The sequence below is a fragment of the Microcaecilia unicolor genome, chromosome 4, assembly GCF_901765095.1.
Source record: "Microcaecilia unicolor chromosome 4, aMicUni1.1, whole genome shotgun sequence".
Classification (NCBI taxonomy): Eukaryota; Metazoa; Chordata; class Amphibia; order Gymnophiona; family Siphonopidae; genus Microcaecilia; species Microcaecilia unicolor.
The window spans coordinates 161,601,982-161,617,207 of NC_044034.1; the positions used below are offsets into that span (position 1 = coordinate 161,601,982).

Sequence of the window (15,226 nt, forward strand, 5' to 3'; positions counted from 1 at the left end):
GAATAGGATGATCCTCTACACACCTCCAAGGACACTAAGGTCCTCTCAAGGACTATCACTAACCACATCCTCTCCAAAAGACATTACACAAAGTGATACCCGCAAGCAACCCTTCTCCGAAGTAGCCCCCACTCTCTGGAATGCACTTCCTGAAAGGCTCAACACAAGATTATCTCTATTTCAGGAAGCAGGTGAAAGCTTGGCTCTTCAACCAGGCCTTTAATGGAAGAAGTAACTAACTTGTTAGTCTCACATACCCAAGAGTGACACAAGCTGCACATACTGCAGCAGGACATGTTTATCCATTTCTACCCTAGCTAACATTTAATCATCTCTCTGATCTTATGTGCAACTTTCTTTAAATTAGTCAACATACTTTCTAACTCCTCTTACTCTCTTACCTATCTATATGTTCCATCTTTGCTTATAACCTACACTGTCAATTAAAATGTTCTATTATGTATTGTGTCGACACTGAGAGTAGTATACTATGCCATACTTTCAGGCTTATTTTCGAAAGAGAAGGACGCCCATCTTTCGACACAAATTGCAAGATGGGCATCCTTCTCACAGGGTCGCCCAAATCGGTATAATTGAAAGCCGATTTTGGGCGTCCCCAACTGCTTTCCGTTGAGGGGATGACCAAAGTTCCCGGAGGTGTGTTGGAGGCGTAGCGAAGGTGGGACTTGGGCGTGCCTAACACATGGGTGTCCTCGACCCATAATGGAAAAAAAAGGGCATCCCTGATGAACACTTGGATGACTTTACCTGGTCTTCTTTTTCTTACGACCAAGCCACAAAAAGGTGCCCGAACTGAGCAGATGACCACTGGAGGGAATCAGGGATGACCTCCCCTTACTCCCCCAGTGGTCACTAACCCCCTCCCAGCCTCTATGCCAGCCTCAAATATCATACCCAGCTCCATGACAGCAGCATGCTGGTCCCTGGAGCAGTTTTAGTGGGTGCAGTGCACTTCAGGCAGGTGGACCCAGGCCCATCCCCCCCCTACCTGTTACACTTGTGGTGATAAATGTGAGCCCTTCAAAACCCACCACAAACCTACTGTATCCACATCTAGGTGCCCCCCTTAACCCTTAAGGACTATGGTAGTGGTGTACAGTTGTGGGTAGTGGGTTTTGGGGGGGGGTTGGGGGGCTCAGCACACAAGGTAAGGGAGTTATGTACCTGGGAGCTTTTTCTAAAGTCCATTGCAGTGCCCCCTAGGGTGCCCAGTTTGTGGCCTGGCATGTCAGGGGGACCATTGCATTACGAATGCTGGCTCCTCCCACGACCAAAGGGCTTGCGTTTAGTAATTTCTGAGATGGGCGTCCTTAGTTTCCATTATCGCCGAAAATCAGAAATGACCAAGTCTAAGGACAACCATCTCTAGGGACGACCTAAATGTCAAGATTTGGGCATCCCCGACCGTATTATCGAAATGAAAGATGGACGCCCATTTTGTTTCGATAATACAGGTTTCCCCGCCCCTTCACCGGTTATGTCTCTCTTTGTATTGTTATTTGAATATTTTTACTGCTGTAATTGCCTATTGTTTATATTTGATTTATTCTTACTGTACACTGCCTTGAGTGTATTCCTTCAAAAAGTTGGCAAATAAATAAATGGATGGATGGATGGATGGAGTTAGGAGAGTTTGAGAGATGAATGGTGTAAGCAGTGATGGAAGGAAATATAGAGAGGAGATAAAATGGAGGAAAACAGGAAGAGAGGTGGGAGAAGATCAAAATCTAGAGAGGGAAAAGATGCAAGGGAGAAAGATGGATGAGACGGAAGAGTAAAAGATGGAAGGAATGTAGGGAAAGATAGAGAAATGAATCTTGAAGGGGTGAGACAGAAAACAGAAGAGGGATGGGAAAAAGATGGAAAGATGAAAGGTGGAGTGAAATTACAAAGGAGTGCTGAAGACATAGGGGGAGACACATAAATGGAGGTGGAAGATTTAACAGAAAAGGAGAAAGCCAGAGGAGACAATTTAGAAGGTAAAAGAGAGTATGAGACGGGGTGAGGGGAGCGGAGCTCTGCTAGTAAAATCAGTAGCTAATGCCCCTGATCAGTATACAGATCCAGCCCCCAGCCAGGAGCTCAAAACTGGACCACTCTCCAGAAGCATAGCCAGGCTTTGACAGAGGGGGAGCAGACCTTTTGTAAAATAGGCGCTGAAGTGAGGCTGCAGGCCCAATCCTCATAGGTGCCATTTCATTCAAAATCCATTTTTGGGGAGCAGCTGCATTCTCTCTCCCCCCCCCCCCCCCCTCCAACTGCACCTCTGCCACACTCCCTACTGCAGGAAAATTGTGGGAAGATCTTTAGGGAAAGGAATTTAACTCACATCTTTTCAGTAGAATCTCATAGTAAGTTACATTTAGGTAGAGTAGGTATTTCTCTGTCTCCAGGGGGCTTACAATCCATAAGGGCAATTCTATAAATTGGCGTGTAAAGATAGGCATCGATTGTGCATGTAAGTTATAGAATAGCACTTAAATGCTTGTGATTGATGCCACTAATCAGCAGGTATGAGATTCCAGGGGCTATTCTATTACATATGCACTGACGCTTACAGCGGAAGTGTGAGGAGGTATAAACATGGGTAGGTCATGGGTGTGGCTCTGAGATACTAAACTGTAAGTTACATGAACTTCAGGGCATAATTAAGCACCAACAGTTAAAATTGCCATTGACTTGGATTAACTGCTGGCACCTAACTTTAGGTGCGCCAATGCCCACTTATGCTAGAATTCTATCATGGAATCATGGCACGAAGCATGTGACATTGGGGCACCTAAACCTTGGTGCCAAATTATAAAATTGCCAGTTATTACCAAAGTCCAAAATATAGAACAGGAAAAGTTCTCTACGATGACGAATCACAGAAGGCAAAAGTAGAGACTAATAGATGATTCACCACTGAAGACGTGAGTCCAACAGTCTTTATTATATCAGAGATAACGACCCGACACCTGCCGTGTTTCGACGCTAAAAAGTGTCTGCATCAGGGGCCAATAAATACACCAAGTAATGAATGCAAAACGAAGAGTCCTACTTGTATATGTGTTGTCAACTCACTGATCACGTAGCACCAAACAGAATATGCTGGATACAAACTATCAGAGCAGTTATTACCAAAGGCAATAAAGGGTTAAGGACTAGATTCAATAAATGGTGCCCAAATTTGGGTGCTGAAAAAAAATCCACATGGAGCGCTATTCTATAAACCAGAGTTTCTCAACCCAATCCTTGGGACACACCTAGCCAGTCAGGTTTTCAGGATACCCACTGTCATGAAATGCCCAGCCACTCACCTGGGGCTAACCCTGTGACCTACTTAGAGGGTCTATCCCCAGCACAGCTCAGATCTGCCTGCACCTGGGCATGTGCTCTACACTAGCACCCTCCTCCCACCGACTGGGTCCCAACCGCATCTGGGCGAGTCTTCCGCTCTCAAGGTATCCCTCTGCGATTTCTAGGACACTGGGGCTACATGCTCTTTATCTCCTATCATTTTCTCTGTTTCTATATAGAATGCACTGAGTATTTTGAACATTTTGGGGGCAATTCCATACACTAGGTGCTCACATGTATGCATGCATGCATGATGCATGTACATTTATGTGTGTATATGCCCACATACTACCAAAGTACTATTCAGCAAATAAGTGCTTAATATGGCATATATTTGCAAGGGAGTACACAGGGCAGCAGCATAGATGGGATAGAGGTGGAGCCCCACTTACACTGTAACTTACAAATATACCTGCTGTACTTCGAGGCTTGCATTTACACCAGCTCTAGGTGTCTACTTACTTTCCTATATAGAATAGGCTTCTACCATATGCCTTCTAAGTGCCAAATTGAAGGTACCCAGTTATAAAATTGCCCCCCATATGTTGCATATATTCCAAGTGAACAAATGCCTTGTTGTCTAATCTGTCAAATTTCTACCAGGCCAACCAGAAATCTGCTTTTTAATAGCAGCAAAATAACCTATTGAGTGAGATTCTGAGTCCTCTGACTGTTCATAGGATTCCAATTCTAGAAGCAGAGAGCCTGACATTTGGCCACTAGGTGTCGCCATTGTAATGACTATGACATAATCTCATTCACAAGGACCCTGAACTGAGAAGCAGAAAACAGGTGCTGTCATTGGATAACACAGACCTTGCTAATTCCAAAAGGAGCAAAAATTACAGGGCACGAACTGGGAGCAAACAGTGACATTTCATAGAAAGTATTTGTTCAGAAGCATTACAGCAGTTCATAGGATGTCAGTTCCCTAGAACCAGAGATACCAAGTTACCCAGTTCCAGGTTGGAGAGTTTGCAGTCAGTCCTGGCTTTGGACTTACATCCCATAGCAGTGTGGGACCCATTGAAATTTGTGCTGCAAATCCCATAATGCACCATGATGGTGTGGTTAGAAATCCAGGAATGTCCTAAATGCTCCAGCTTGGAACAGGATAACTTGGCATCTCTGCAAGAACAGTGGTCTCCAAACCAATCCTAAGGACTCTTAGCCCATCAGGTTTTCAGAATATCCACAATGAATATTCATGAAATAGATCTGCATGCAAATTTTTCTTGGGTAGTCATTGTGGATATCTTAAAAACATGACTGGTTAGGGGTCTCCGAAGACTGGTTTCACTAATTCACCCCTTTGGAATATTTGTGTTAGGTGTTGCCTTATTTTGAAAGCAACCTGATGAAGAGATAAAGAAAAGTAATGTCATTTTATTATCACTTATCCTGCTTCCCTCATTCCAGCCCCCCCACACCAACATTGCATTTAGTGTCCGAGTTACAGGTGCCAGACTTTATACCCCCATGGTGAAATAGTAATACTCAATAATAAATGCACAGCTCTAGTGATCAGTTTAATTCAAATTCAGAGTAAATCTGTTAACCACCTTTGTGAGAACACTGGAGAAAGGAGCCAAAATCTCATTGTAACATTGTTCAGCTCTGTATTTATTTATTATTCTGTACAAATAAATCACATTTTCTGACACTGACATATTGATTAAAGGCAAAAACAATTCATGTTAAAAAATAAATAAATATATAAATAAATGTAAATATAAGGTCCTTTTGCATCCAAAGCTCTTTTATTTCATTTCACAAAGAAAAAAATTCTGTACGAAGTACCCAGGTCTCTCTGAAAAATGTTCTGTCCCAAACTGGGAATGTCTCTCAGGATCTGGAGCCCTTCAACCTGTTTTAATCCTTTCGGAGAGTGAAAAACGGTCAGACCCTGGCCAGGAGGGGCTTCTCCTTCTCTTTTGAAGCAATCTCCCTGTCCCAGTTGTCACTGACCGGTGACCAGTTCCTCTCAGAGAGGAAACGATGACTCCGGCTTCAGTTTTTCCACTACCACTTTAGCTGGGGCCCGATTTCTCGTTTGAAATCCCTCATTTCCAGAGAGATCTTCTCCCCTCTGAAGTCCCCGAGGAGGGGCCATAATATTTCTGTGGGAGAGACAGGCTGAGAGCCACTAGGACTCAGCAGAATCGGAGTCACTACTGGAGTCCAGACTGCGACTCGTTTCACAGCTGATGAACTTCTCTCTCTGCAGGTGCAGGTTTTGGGTGCTTCTCCTCAGATCCTCCAGAGACTGCAGGAAGGCTTTCTTGGCTTTCTCCTCCTCTGTGGGGGAAACCCCTTCCTCCTCCACCTCCTGGATCTCGTCGAAGGTGACTGAATGGGACTGAAGCCAGGACTCACTGGGTCTCCTCAGCTTGCCTCTGGGCGCCTTGGCTTGGATGGGCCGAGGGAACTCCTCAGTGATGTAGACACCGTGAGTCGGCAGCTCCTGGTGGCTGCAGCAGGTCCCCAGTATCTCAAGCTGCTTGGTTGCCATCATTTCACCTCTTCTCTTCTTGATGTTCGGAGAGATTTGGGTCTGGCAGCAGTAAGGTCCCTTTTTTTCAGGGGACACAAAGGCAGTCACAGTTCAGCTCGAATGTGGCAGGTCAGTCTGGTCCTCTTTCTTGCTGATTGAGAATCTCCGCTCAGTCCTTTCTGTAAGGAATCTGGAAGCTGTGATGATCAGGGAGAATTTCTCAATCAGTTCTGCTGCCTCTCTCCTAGGGTTTTTCGAAAAGCCTCCTCTCCTTTTTCTCCGAAGAAAAAGCAGACCGTGTGCGCTGGTTTTGCAGCTCTGTCCCGGTTTCTTGTCCTCTCAGAGCTGCTTCTGCTCCCTTCTTCGCTGTCTCCCTGCTTTTTATATCCACATCTCCCTCCCACAGGCCGGCAGCTAATACCATTTATAGTTTTGCCATCCGGCCGGCTGGGCACTGACGTGTCTGAAGCATGCGTAGGGTACAGGGGATAAGATCCCAGTGATTCATGCAGGGAGGGTCTTGGGGAGAATCAGATCTGCTCCTTTTCAAAGTAAGAACAGGTTGGGATAAGGTGCAGAGGGGCTGCAGGAATTAAAAAGCTTTCAGGTTGGAATTTTATGGGATTCTCTGGTGTCTTTAAATGATCCTGACATTCTTGGTACGTTTGGGTTGCTTTTGTAATCTAAAAAAATGGAATCCATTTCTTCAGGGATTGGATTGTTCTTCTTTGTTATTTTTAATAAACTATGCATCATATGTTCCAGAGCTTAGCATAAATAAACCATTGAGTGAACAGCTTCTCCTGTTCCCTCTTTGTCTCTTTCTGTCAGAATGGGGAAACTGTTTTGCTCCTGTTTCCCCCAGGATTAGACGGAGCATTTGCTGCTTTTTTGTTTTGTTTTTGTATTTGATTTCTCTGTTCATTGGGGGGGGGGGGGGGGGGGGGGGGGTGCATCTCTACTAACTTTGCAATTTTTTTCCTTTTTTAAATACTTTATTGATGTTATCATTTATTTATTTATTACATTTGTACCCTGGCTTTCCCACACAATGCAGGCTCAATGCCGCTTACATAGTAAGAGAGAAAGCAACAACAAGTGACACTGCTGATCAAATACACCATACAGCAAATTACAGTATTCAGGTAGTTTACAAGAGGTTATGGAAAAGATAAAAAGAGAGAAGAAGGAAAAAGAGGGCACACCCGTAAGCCCATATGGAACAATTCAAAATTTTTAATTAATAAAAGGCAAGTTTCCTGGTCTCATTGGCAGCGTATAGGGATATGGGATCTTGGTAATTTTCTTGCGTCGGGCAGTCAGGGCTGGAAAACGTTTTTAACCATGCAATCTGAATTTGGTCTACTAGATTCTCAATTCTTTCAGTGGTTCCAACGCAGTTCCATGCTGAAGAAAAGCAAGGTGGCATCCCACGTGGTGCATTGTTCTCCCCACATACTGGAGTTAGCTCAGAAATTGTACTCTGCAGGGCACGTCGTGTCTTATATCTATGCTTTTTTTATAGGTCACTCCTCTGTTAAATGTGTTGGCCTGCCTAGATGTTGGGAGGAGGGTCTTCAGCAAACCATTACCGACCAACGTTGGGAACAACTGTGGTGTTCTCTCTTTAAGGGTTCTTACTCCTCTTCAGTAACACAATCACTTTATTTCTTCACGCATAGGACACTTTGGACTCCTCTTAGATCACATGCCATCGATCCTTGCGTTTCCAGCTTGTGCTGGTCATGTCAGGAGCAGCAGGGTACTCTTAAACATCTTGTCTTTGACTGTAGGTGTGTGCGCAACTTCTGGAGTAGTGTATGGCTCACTTTGACAGAGATCTTTCATTTTACTGGTCCAATGTTATACAAGTTTTTGGTCTTCAAGGGTCACTGTTTTACTGATATGCTAAATGCTGGTGAGTCTATGCTTGGCAGTACTATGCTCTCTTTAGCCACGAAAGTGGTCTTTTCTCACTGGAAAGCACTACATTTGGCTTCTCGTCAGGAATGGTGGAGTTTGTTGCTCCAAACTTATAAATTTGAAATGTCTTTGGCTAAGAGACTTCCACGTTTTGTCAAACATAAGAAAAAAATGGTCTGTGTTAGTGTCATATCTCTCAGCAGTGAGCTGAGCATTGTTGCACATTCCCTGCTATTCTTTGTACGACCTATTCTGTATGTTGAAGCATCCTACTAACTTTGCATTTTACACAGGCCCAACATTTATTTATTTGTAACATTTGTATCCCGCATTTTTCCATTTCTGTTTTTCTCCAGTGTTGCACTACAAGGGAAGGTCAGGGGACTTGAAGTTTCCGGTTCAGTTTTTCTCGACATGTTTTTATTTCTACTCTGTGGTCACTTAAAGAGCAATTCTAGAACTAGGGCATGTGCAGTTATGTGTGACTTGCATGCGTAAGCGGTGCCTTAATTAGCACTTACGGGCCGATATTCAGTCAGCAGTGATCAGAGTTTTGCTGACTGCTGCCGTCGTTAAACCCAAGAATTCAATGCCGGGCCAGTCGGTTAAGTGCTGGCTTAACCGGCTATGATGGACCATATAAAGATAGGACTGACTTTTATGCAGTTAACCTGACCGGTTAACTGCTCAATATTAGCACTTAAGCAGCCAAGTACTGACTCCACCCCTGGAATGCCCCCATAACATAGGCAACCGTGACACCCTGTCCCAGCCCCTTAGTACTCTCAACACAAGTGGCATGGCGTGGAGTGGAGGAGTGGCCTACTGGTTAGAGCACCAGTCTTGCAATCCAGAGGTGGCCAGTTCAAATCCCACTGCTGCTCCTTGTGATCTTGGGCAAGTCACTTAACCCTCCATTGCCTCAGGTACAAGCTTAGATTGTGCGCCCTCCTGGGACAGAGAAATATCCAGAGTACCTGAGTGTAACTCACCTTGAGCTACTACTGAAAAAGGTGTGAGCAAAATTTAAATAAATAAAGAACAACACATTCACTTTGCATTAGGTATTAGGTGGGAACAACTTGGCTGTAGCTTTATTAGAAGACACAACTGCATCTAATACAAACAATCTTAGCCACCATGTAAGCTGTTCAAAACTAGTTACAGCACCCAGTCTGCCACCATAATCAAGACTGACAAATGTGCATCCAACGCAGGTGCAGTGAAACCCATCTGCACCAAACCGTAACTCGATGAATTAGTACTCCAATCACTCAGGCTCAGGTATTCCCGCCCTCCAAGCTGTGACATATGTAATCTAATAGAAAAAATAAGTAGAGCAAGGAGGTGGGTGGGAGGAAAAGCTGCTTCTGTTTGCATTTGCATCCTCAGGGAAGGAGGAAGCGTGCAGCACTCTGTGGTGTTAAGCCCACTGCTCCGGCTCGTCCTTCCCTGCAGGGAGTCCCTCACAGTGCAAAACTTCCTTCTGGTCACCAGGGGCTTCCCGCCTATCGCAGCTCACCTTCCCCTTTAGCCGGGGTGTGGGGTGCATGGCACCATGTTATGGGCGGCTCCGTACACTGTGGCCCTCCACCTTATTTTAAATAGCCAGCTTTGGCTTGTGTGCTAACCAGGCATTTTCAGTGGCATAATCTGGTTAAGTGCTGCTGAAAATGACTGGTTAGCCTGGATAGGCTGTCTTGGCCATTTAAAATCATTTTGAATATATCAGGCCCTACATTTATTTATTTGTAACATTTGTATTCCGCACTTTGCCACATATTAGCAGGTTCAATGTGGCTTACAAAATACCATAATGGTGAACGCCAAGTATGGTAGGTATTAAACAAATACAATTAGAAAAAGGGTCAGGTAAGGTAGGGGTAAATGGGTGCAATAAGGGACAAGGAAATAAGAAATAAAATGTCCATTGCAATGTATGTATAGATGCATTGTAGAGTTGAGGCATTTAAGTAGAATCAATAGGGTAGGCCTTGCAAAACAGATAGGTCTTTAAAGTTTGCTTGAAGTTTTGATGGTCGTTCATCGTTTTCACACTCTTTGGTAATGCATTCCACATTTGCGTACTTAAGTAAGAAAAATTGGATGCATAGGTTGATTTGTATCTGAGTCCAATGCAGCTTGGATAGTGAAGGTACTTCTATAACACAGCACGTAACTACAAGGGGAGCACGTATGTATGGGGAGCAAAGGGGGACATGGGCGTGTCTCCTACTTACAGTACATGTACATCTTATAGAATTCCATAAGTGCACACTGCATGGTACCTATGAAAGCCATAGAAGTGACCATGCCTGAATGTAGGTGCATCAAAGCCAATTTATCTAATCTAATGGAGGCATTTACATTCCGCTTAACCAAATTGTGTCTCAAGGTGGATCACAGGAAATAAGCATCCCAAGAACACATTAATCATATAAAAATATAAAAATCCTAAAGTTAACTACTTAATAAGTACTCTTTGAACAAATAAGGTTTCAGGAGGCATCTAAACAAATAGAACTCCCCTTAAAGTGTGCAGTAACCTATTCCATAAAGTGGGTCCTTGACCTACAATTGATCTTTGTCTTGTGGTACATTTCCAGCACAAAGAATTTGATAAAATTGTTATTTGAATTTCCTCAATGAATGCAAGGACCAAGATAATTGGTTGTTAAACCGTGTATAATTTTAAAAACAGTAAAATTTTATTTATTTATTTATTTGTTACATTTGTATCCCACATTTTCCCACCCATTTGCAGGCTCAATGTGGCTTACATAGTACCGTAGTGGCGTTCACCAGTTCCGGAATGAACAAATACAGGTGTTATTGTAGTAGAATAGGTTCATGTAAGGTAGGTATATTAGGGGAACTTAGGAAGGAAGAGGGAAGTTGGGTGTGTCCATTACGATTTTTGGTTTTGTTGTGTTGCGGGTGCTCAGGCTTTTATGTTGGGTCACTGGGATATGCCTTTTTGAACAGGATTGTTTTTAGTTCTTTCCGGAAATTTAGGTAGTTGTACGTTGTTTTTACTATTTTTGGCAGTGCATTCCATAGTTGTGCGCTTAAATAGGTAAAGCTAGATGCATACGTTGATTTGTATTTGAGTCCTTTGCTGCTTGGGTAGTGAAGATTTAGGTATGTTCGTGCTGATCTTGTTGCGTTTCTGGTCGGCAGGTCTATGAGGTCTGTCATGTATCCTGGGGCTGCGCCGTAGATAATTTTATGAACCATGGTGCAGATTTTAAAAGCGATACGTTCTTTGATTGGGAGCCAGTGTAGTTTTTCTCGGCGGGGTTTGGCGCTTTCAAAATGTGATTTTCCAAATATAAGCCTGGCTGCTGTGTTTTGAGTGGTCTGAAGTTTCTTTATAATTTGTTCTTTGCAGCCCGCATAGATTCCGTTGCAGTAGTCTACATGGCTCAGTACCATTGATTGTATCAAGTTGCAAAATATTTCCCTCGGAAAGAATGGTTTCACATGTTTGAGTTTCCACATTGAGTGAAACATTTTCTTTATGGTAGATTTCGCTTGGTTCTCTAGTGAGAGGTTCCGGTTGATTATTACTCCAAGAATTTTCAGACTGTCAGCAATAGGAAGGGTATAACCTGGGGTGTTTATGTTTGTGGGCTTGTATGTGTTGTATTGGGATGAGATGATGAGACAATGTGTTTTTTCTGAATTCTAGTTTTTATAGGAAGCCAATATAATCTTAAAAGGAATAGAGTGGCATGATCAGTGCACTTACCCCCGCTGCATTCTGCTTAATGTGAAGTCTACGTAGCGGAGGATGCTAGCATTCTATAATGGAATCAAGACGCCATGCTTTAGAATCGCCACCATAATCTGTATTTGGCAAAGATCTGGGTTTGCATGTGTGAATGAATCAAGGAACTGTGCTAGCACGTAGTTTCTGTGGAGGGATCTATAACAGTCCTGAGTGTTAAGAGATGTACTCTGTCCTAGAGCAGTGGCTCTCAAACCTGTCTCGGGGGACCCTCAGCTAGTCGGGTTTTCAGGATATTCCTAATGAATATGCATGACACAGATTTGCATACCTCCACTGTATGCAAATCTCTCTCATGCTATACTACCTTTCCTTTCAAGCATGTCAAGGCAGTGTGGGGAGATTATTAATGTTGATGTTAAAGAGGGTGGGAGTCAGAATATATCTCTGTCTTGCTCCTCTGTCCTCCCTTAAGCTGTTTTTCTGCGTATTGTTTATTTAATAACAGACGAATGCGTACATATATCTAATCATATCATAATGTTATGTCTGTGCTCCCCTTGCCCTCTGGTGGCCAGAACCGGTGGCTGCTATGGACTATCACCCGTTCCAGACTTTAGCCCAGTCCGGTCCGGATCTTCCAGGCTGCCAGACTTGTCTGTTTTGTTTGACCCTGCACTGCACCCGTAGCTGCCTGATGATTGCTGCAGCTGAAGCTCAGCTGCTGCTGGGCTTATTAGCCATTTGGAACCTCTCTGCCTTTGCCTTTGCATTGCGTCTAAGGCCCTGGTATGTTGGTGCTTGTTGCACTTCAGCCTGAGTTTGTTTCCTTGCTCTTGTTCTTGCCTGAAGTCTTGCCTGTTCTAGTTAGTCTATGTTTAGTTTGGAGTATTGCTTGTTTACTGTATTGCTTGTTTCCCAGTCTTGTGTCTTGTTTGTATGTCTTTGTCTAGTTCTGGGTTTATCTGTGTTTGTTCCCTGCTTCAGTGGCTGCTTGCAGCTTTCAGTTCAGTCTCCTGTCTAGCTGTGCTTGTTCCCTGTTTCAGTGGCTGCGCGCAGCTTTCAGTCCTGTCCTTTAGCCTATCCTTTCCCTGTGCTGCCTAGCTGTTATCCAGTCCTGCCCTGTCCAGTAAGTCCTGCCGGCCACCTGAAGCCTGGAGCTCAACTCTTGGTGAAAAGTGGCCAGGTGCAGGTGAAGCCTAACTGTTTGTCAGAGATCTGCCCTGTCTCTAGCGTGGGGTGGTTTTGCCTGCCACTGCCGCTCCTCGGCAGTGGTCCAAGGGCTCACAAACCCAGTTTCCAGCTTTGAAAACGTGACACATAAGCTCTTCCACTGATTCCAATTTTCAGTAGCAGAAGGGTGGGTTTGATCTCTCTCTCTCTCTCTCTCTCTCTCAGGGAACATATTTAATACACTTGGCAACCAGTAGAGGGAAGCATTTAATCATTACTTGAGAGCTGTGTTGTTGGCTATGTGTTTGCAATCTAAATAGAACTCTGCATTTACCAGAAGATGATCTGAATTGGATTCCTGCCTTCTTGGATTGGATTTATTGACTTGAAATACTGCTCTGTACATAAGTTTTAAAATGGTTTACAAAAGAATAATATACTTAAAACAAAATAACAATAAAACTGAAAATTACAATCAAAGCGCTCAAATCAAATTAGTTTCAAAATGCCAGGTTTTCAGTACTTTATGAAACCCAAAATAGCTGGTCATACTGCTAACATTAGCAGGTAGTGAATTCCATTGCACAGGTCCCACATAACGGAAGGCTCTCTTTCTAGTGGAAGTCAATTTGAGCACTTGAAATGAAGGAAGTTGCAGTAAACGTCACTGTGAAGAGCGATGAAAGAATGGATCTCATTGAACCAAAATTTCTGAAAGATATTCTGGAGAATGCAAAAAACAAAGCCTTGAGAAACAAACACAAAATCTTAAAAACAAGTCTCATAGATACAGGTAACCAATGCAAATCTTTCAGAATTTGCATTATACGATCAGAGATCTCTTCCTACTGACTACTAAACATGCAGCAGCGTTTTGTACAAGCTGAAGCCTCTTCTGATTGGTTAAAGTCAAGTCCTGCTACAGAGAATTACAATAATCAAATTCTACTTGTGACAAATATATTCCTGCCTCTTTGGATTGGATTTGGGAATTCCACCGTGAAAAACCCAAAGACAATTGATTCAGTCCAGGTTTTGTTGCATTGCATGCTTGTAGCTATCATTAAGGACAGAGCCAGGTGGACTTCTATGGTCTATGTTCCAGAAATACCAAAGAAAACCATGATCACGTATATAATATCATGTTCATTGCTGATTTATTCTTGAATTGATCATGAATGTGACTGTTGGGCAGACTGGATGGACCATTCAGGTCTTTACCTACTGTCACTTACAGACTACGCACTTCCGGTCTCAGACAGCCTGAAAATTCTGGGAGTCACAATTGACGAAATCTCACACTCGAAGTCCATTCAAAAAACACAGCAAAGAAAATGTTCTACTCAATGTGGAAACTTAAAAGAATCAAACCTTTCTTCCCAAGGGAAGCATTCCGCAGCCTAGTACAATCAATAGTGCTAAGTCATCTAGACTACTGCAATGCCATTTATGCCGGATGCAAAGAACAAATCATCAAAAAGCTTCAAACCACTCAAAACACAGCAGCCAGACTCATATTTGGGAAAGCGAAATACGAAAGCGCCAAACCCCTAAGAGAAAAACTACACTGGCTCCCACTAAAAGAATGAATTACGTTCAAAGTTTGCACCTTGGTCCACAAAATCGTCTACGGGGAAGCCCCGACCTACATGTCAGACCTTATAGACTTGCCTATTAGGAACGCAAAAACATCATCACGCACATTCCTCAATCTCCACTATCCTAACTGTAAAGGGCTAAAATACAAATCCATATACGCGACCAGCTTTTCATACATCTGCACGCAGCTATGGAATGCACTACCAAAGGCCATAAAAACAACGCAAGACCTAACCATCTTCCGAAGGCTACTGAAAACAGATCTTTTCAAGAAGGCATACCATAAACATCCATCTTAAATACTAAATAATAACATTATACATGATCTATACAAAACCAAACTTTTATTGCATGACTGCTTAACCTCTTTGCTATTAATGATCAAGCACTACCACTTTAAACCTTATGTCGAATAGGGTCTCTCTATAGTCGATGACCTAATGTATGTTACAACCCAATTTATTATTCAGGAACCTTCTTGCAATACCATAATGTATTCTTCTTTACCATGTATGTATGCACATGGTATACAAATATACCATGATCTGTTCCATGAATGTCATCATGTATGTATGTACCTTAACGCTATACCATTTGTAACTCTGTTACCCGGAAATGGCAACCGCCATTACGGCAAATGTAAGCCACATTGAGCCTGCAAATTGGTGGGAAAATGTGGGATATAAATGCTACAAATAATAATAATAATAATATTCTCTTTGCCCTAAGGAAAAAAACAGTATCCCCCAGATTCCATAAATGGTGCATAAATTTCACCTTCACCAAAACAGGCTCACTATGAATCTACTTGTTACTCTGCATTCTACTTTCTGGCACCAAAATTATGAAATGACCTCCCTCCTGTCCTTCGCTCTGAATTGTTTTTGTCACATTTTAAAGTCTTTTTGAAAACTCATTTTTTTTCACTCTTGCATTTGGTTTTTCAC

At 43.0% G+C, this 15,226-nt stretch overlaps 1 protein-coding gene across 1 annotated transcript; it reads right to left on the minus strand.

The window, feature by feature from the left end:
- Positions 1-5,049: 5,049 nt before the first annotated feature.
- LOC115467968 (uncharacterized protein C11orf96 homolog) lies at positions 5,050-6,189 on the minus strand. Its single transcript, XM_030199476.1, has one exon. The coding sequence runs from the start codon at positions 5,873-5,875 to the stop codon at positions 5,507-5,509; it is 369 nt and encodes a 122-aa protein (XP_030055336.1). The 5' UTR covers positions 5,876-6,189; the 3' UTR covers positions 5,050-5,506.
- Positions 6,190-15,226: the final 9,037 nt, after the last annotated feature.

Coding starts and splice junctions, on each gene's coding strand:
- LOC115467968 (XM_030199476.1), bottom strand. CDS start 5,875: ATGATGGCAACCAAGCAGCTTGAGATACTGGGGACCTGCTGCAGCCAC.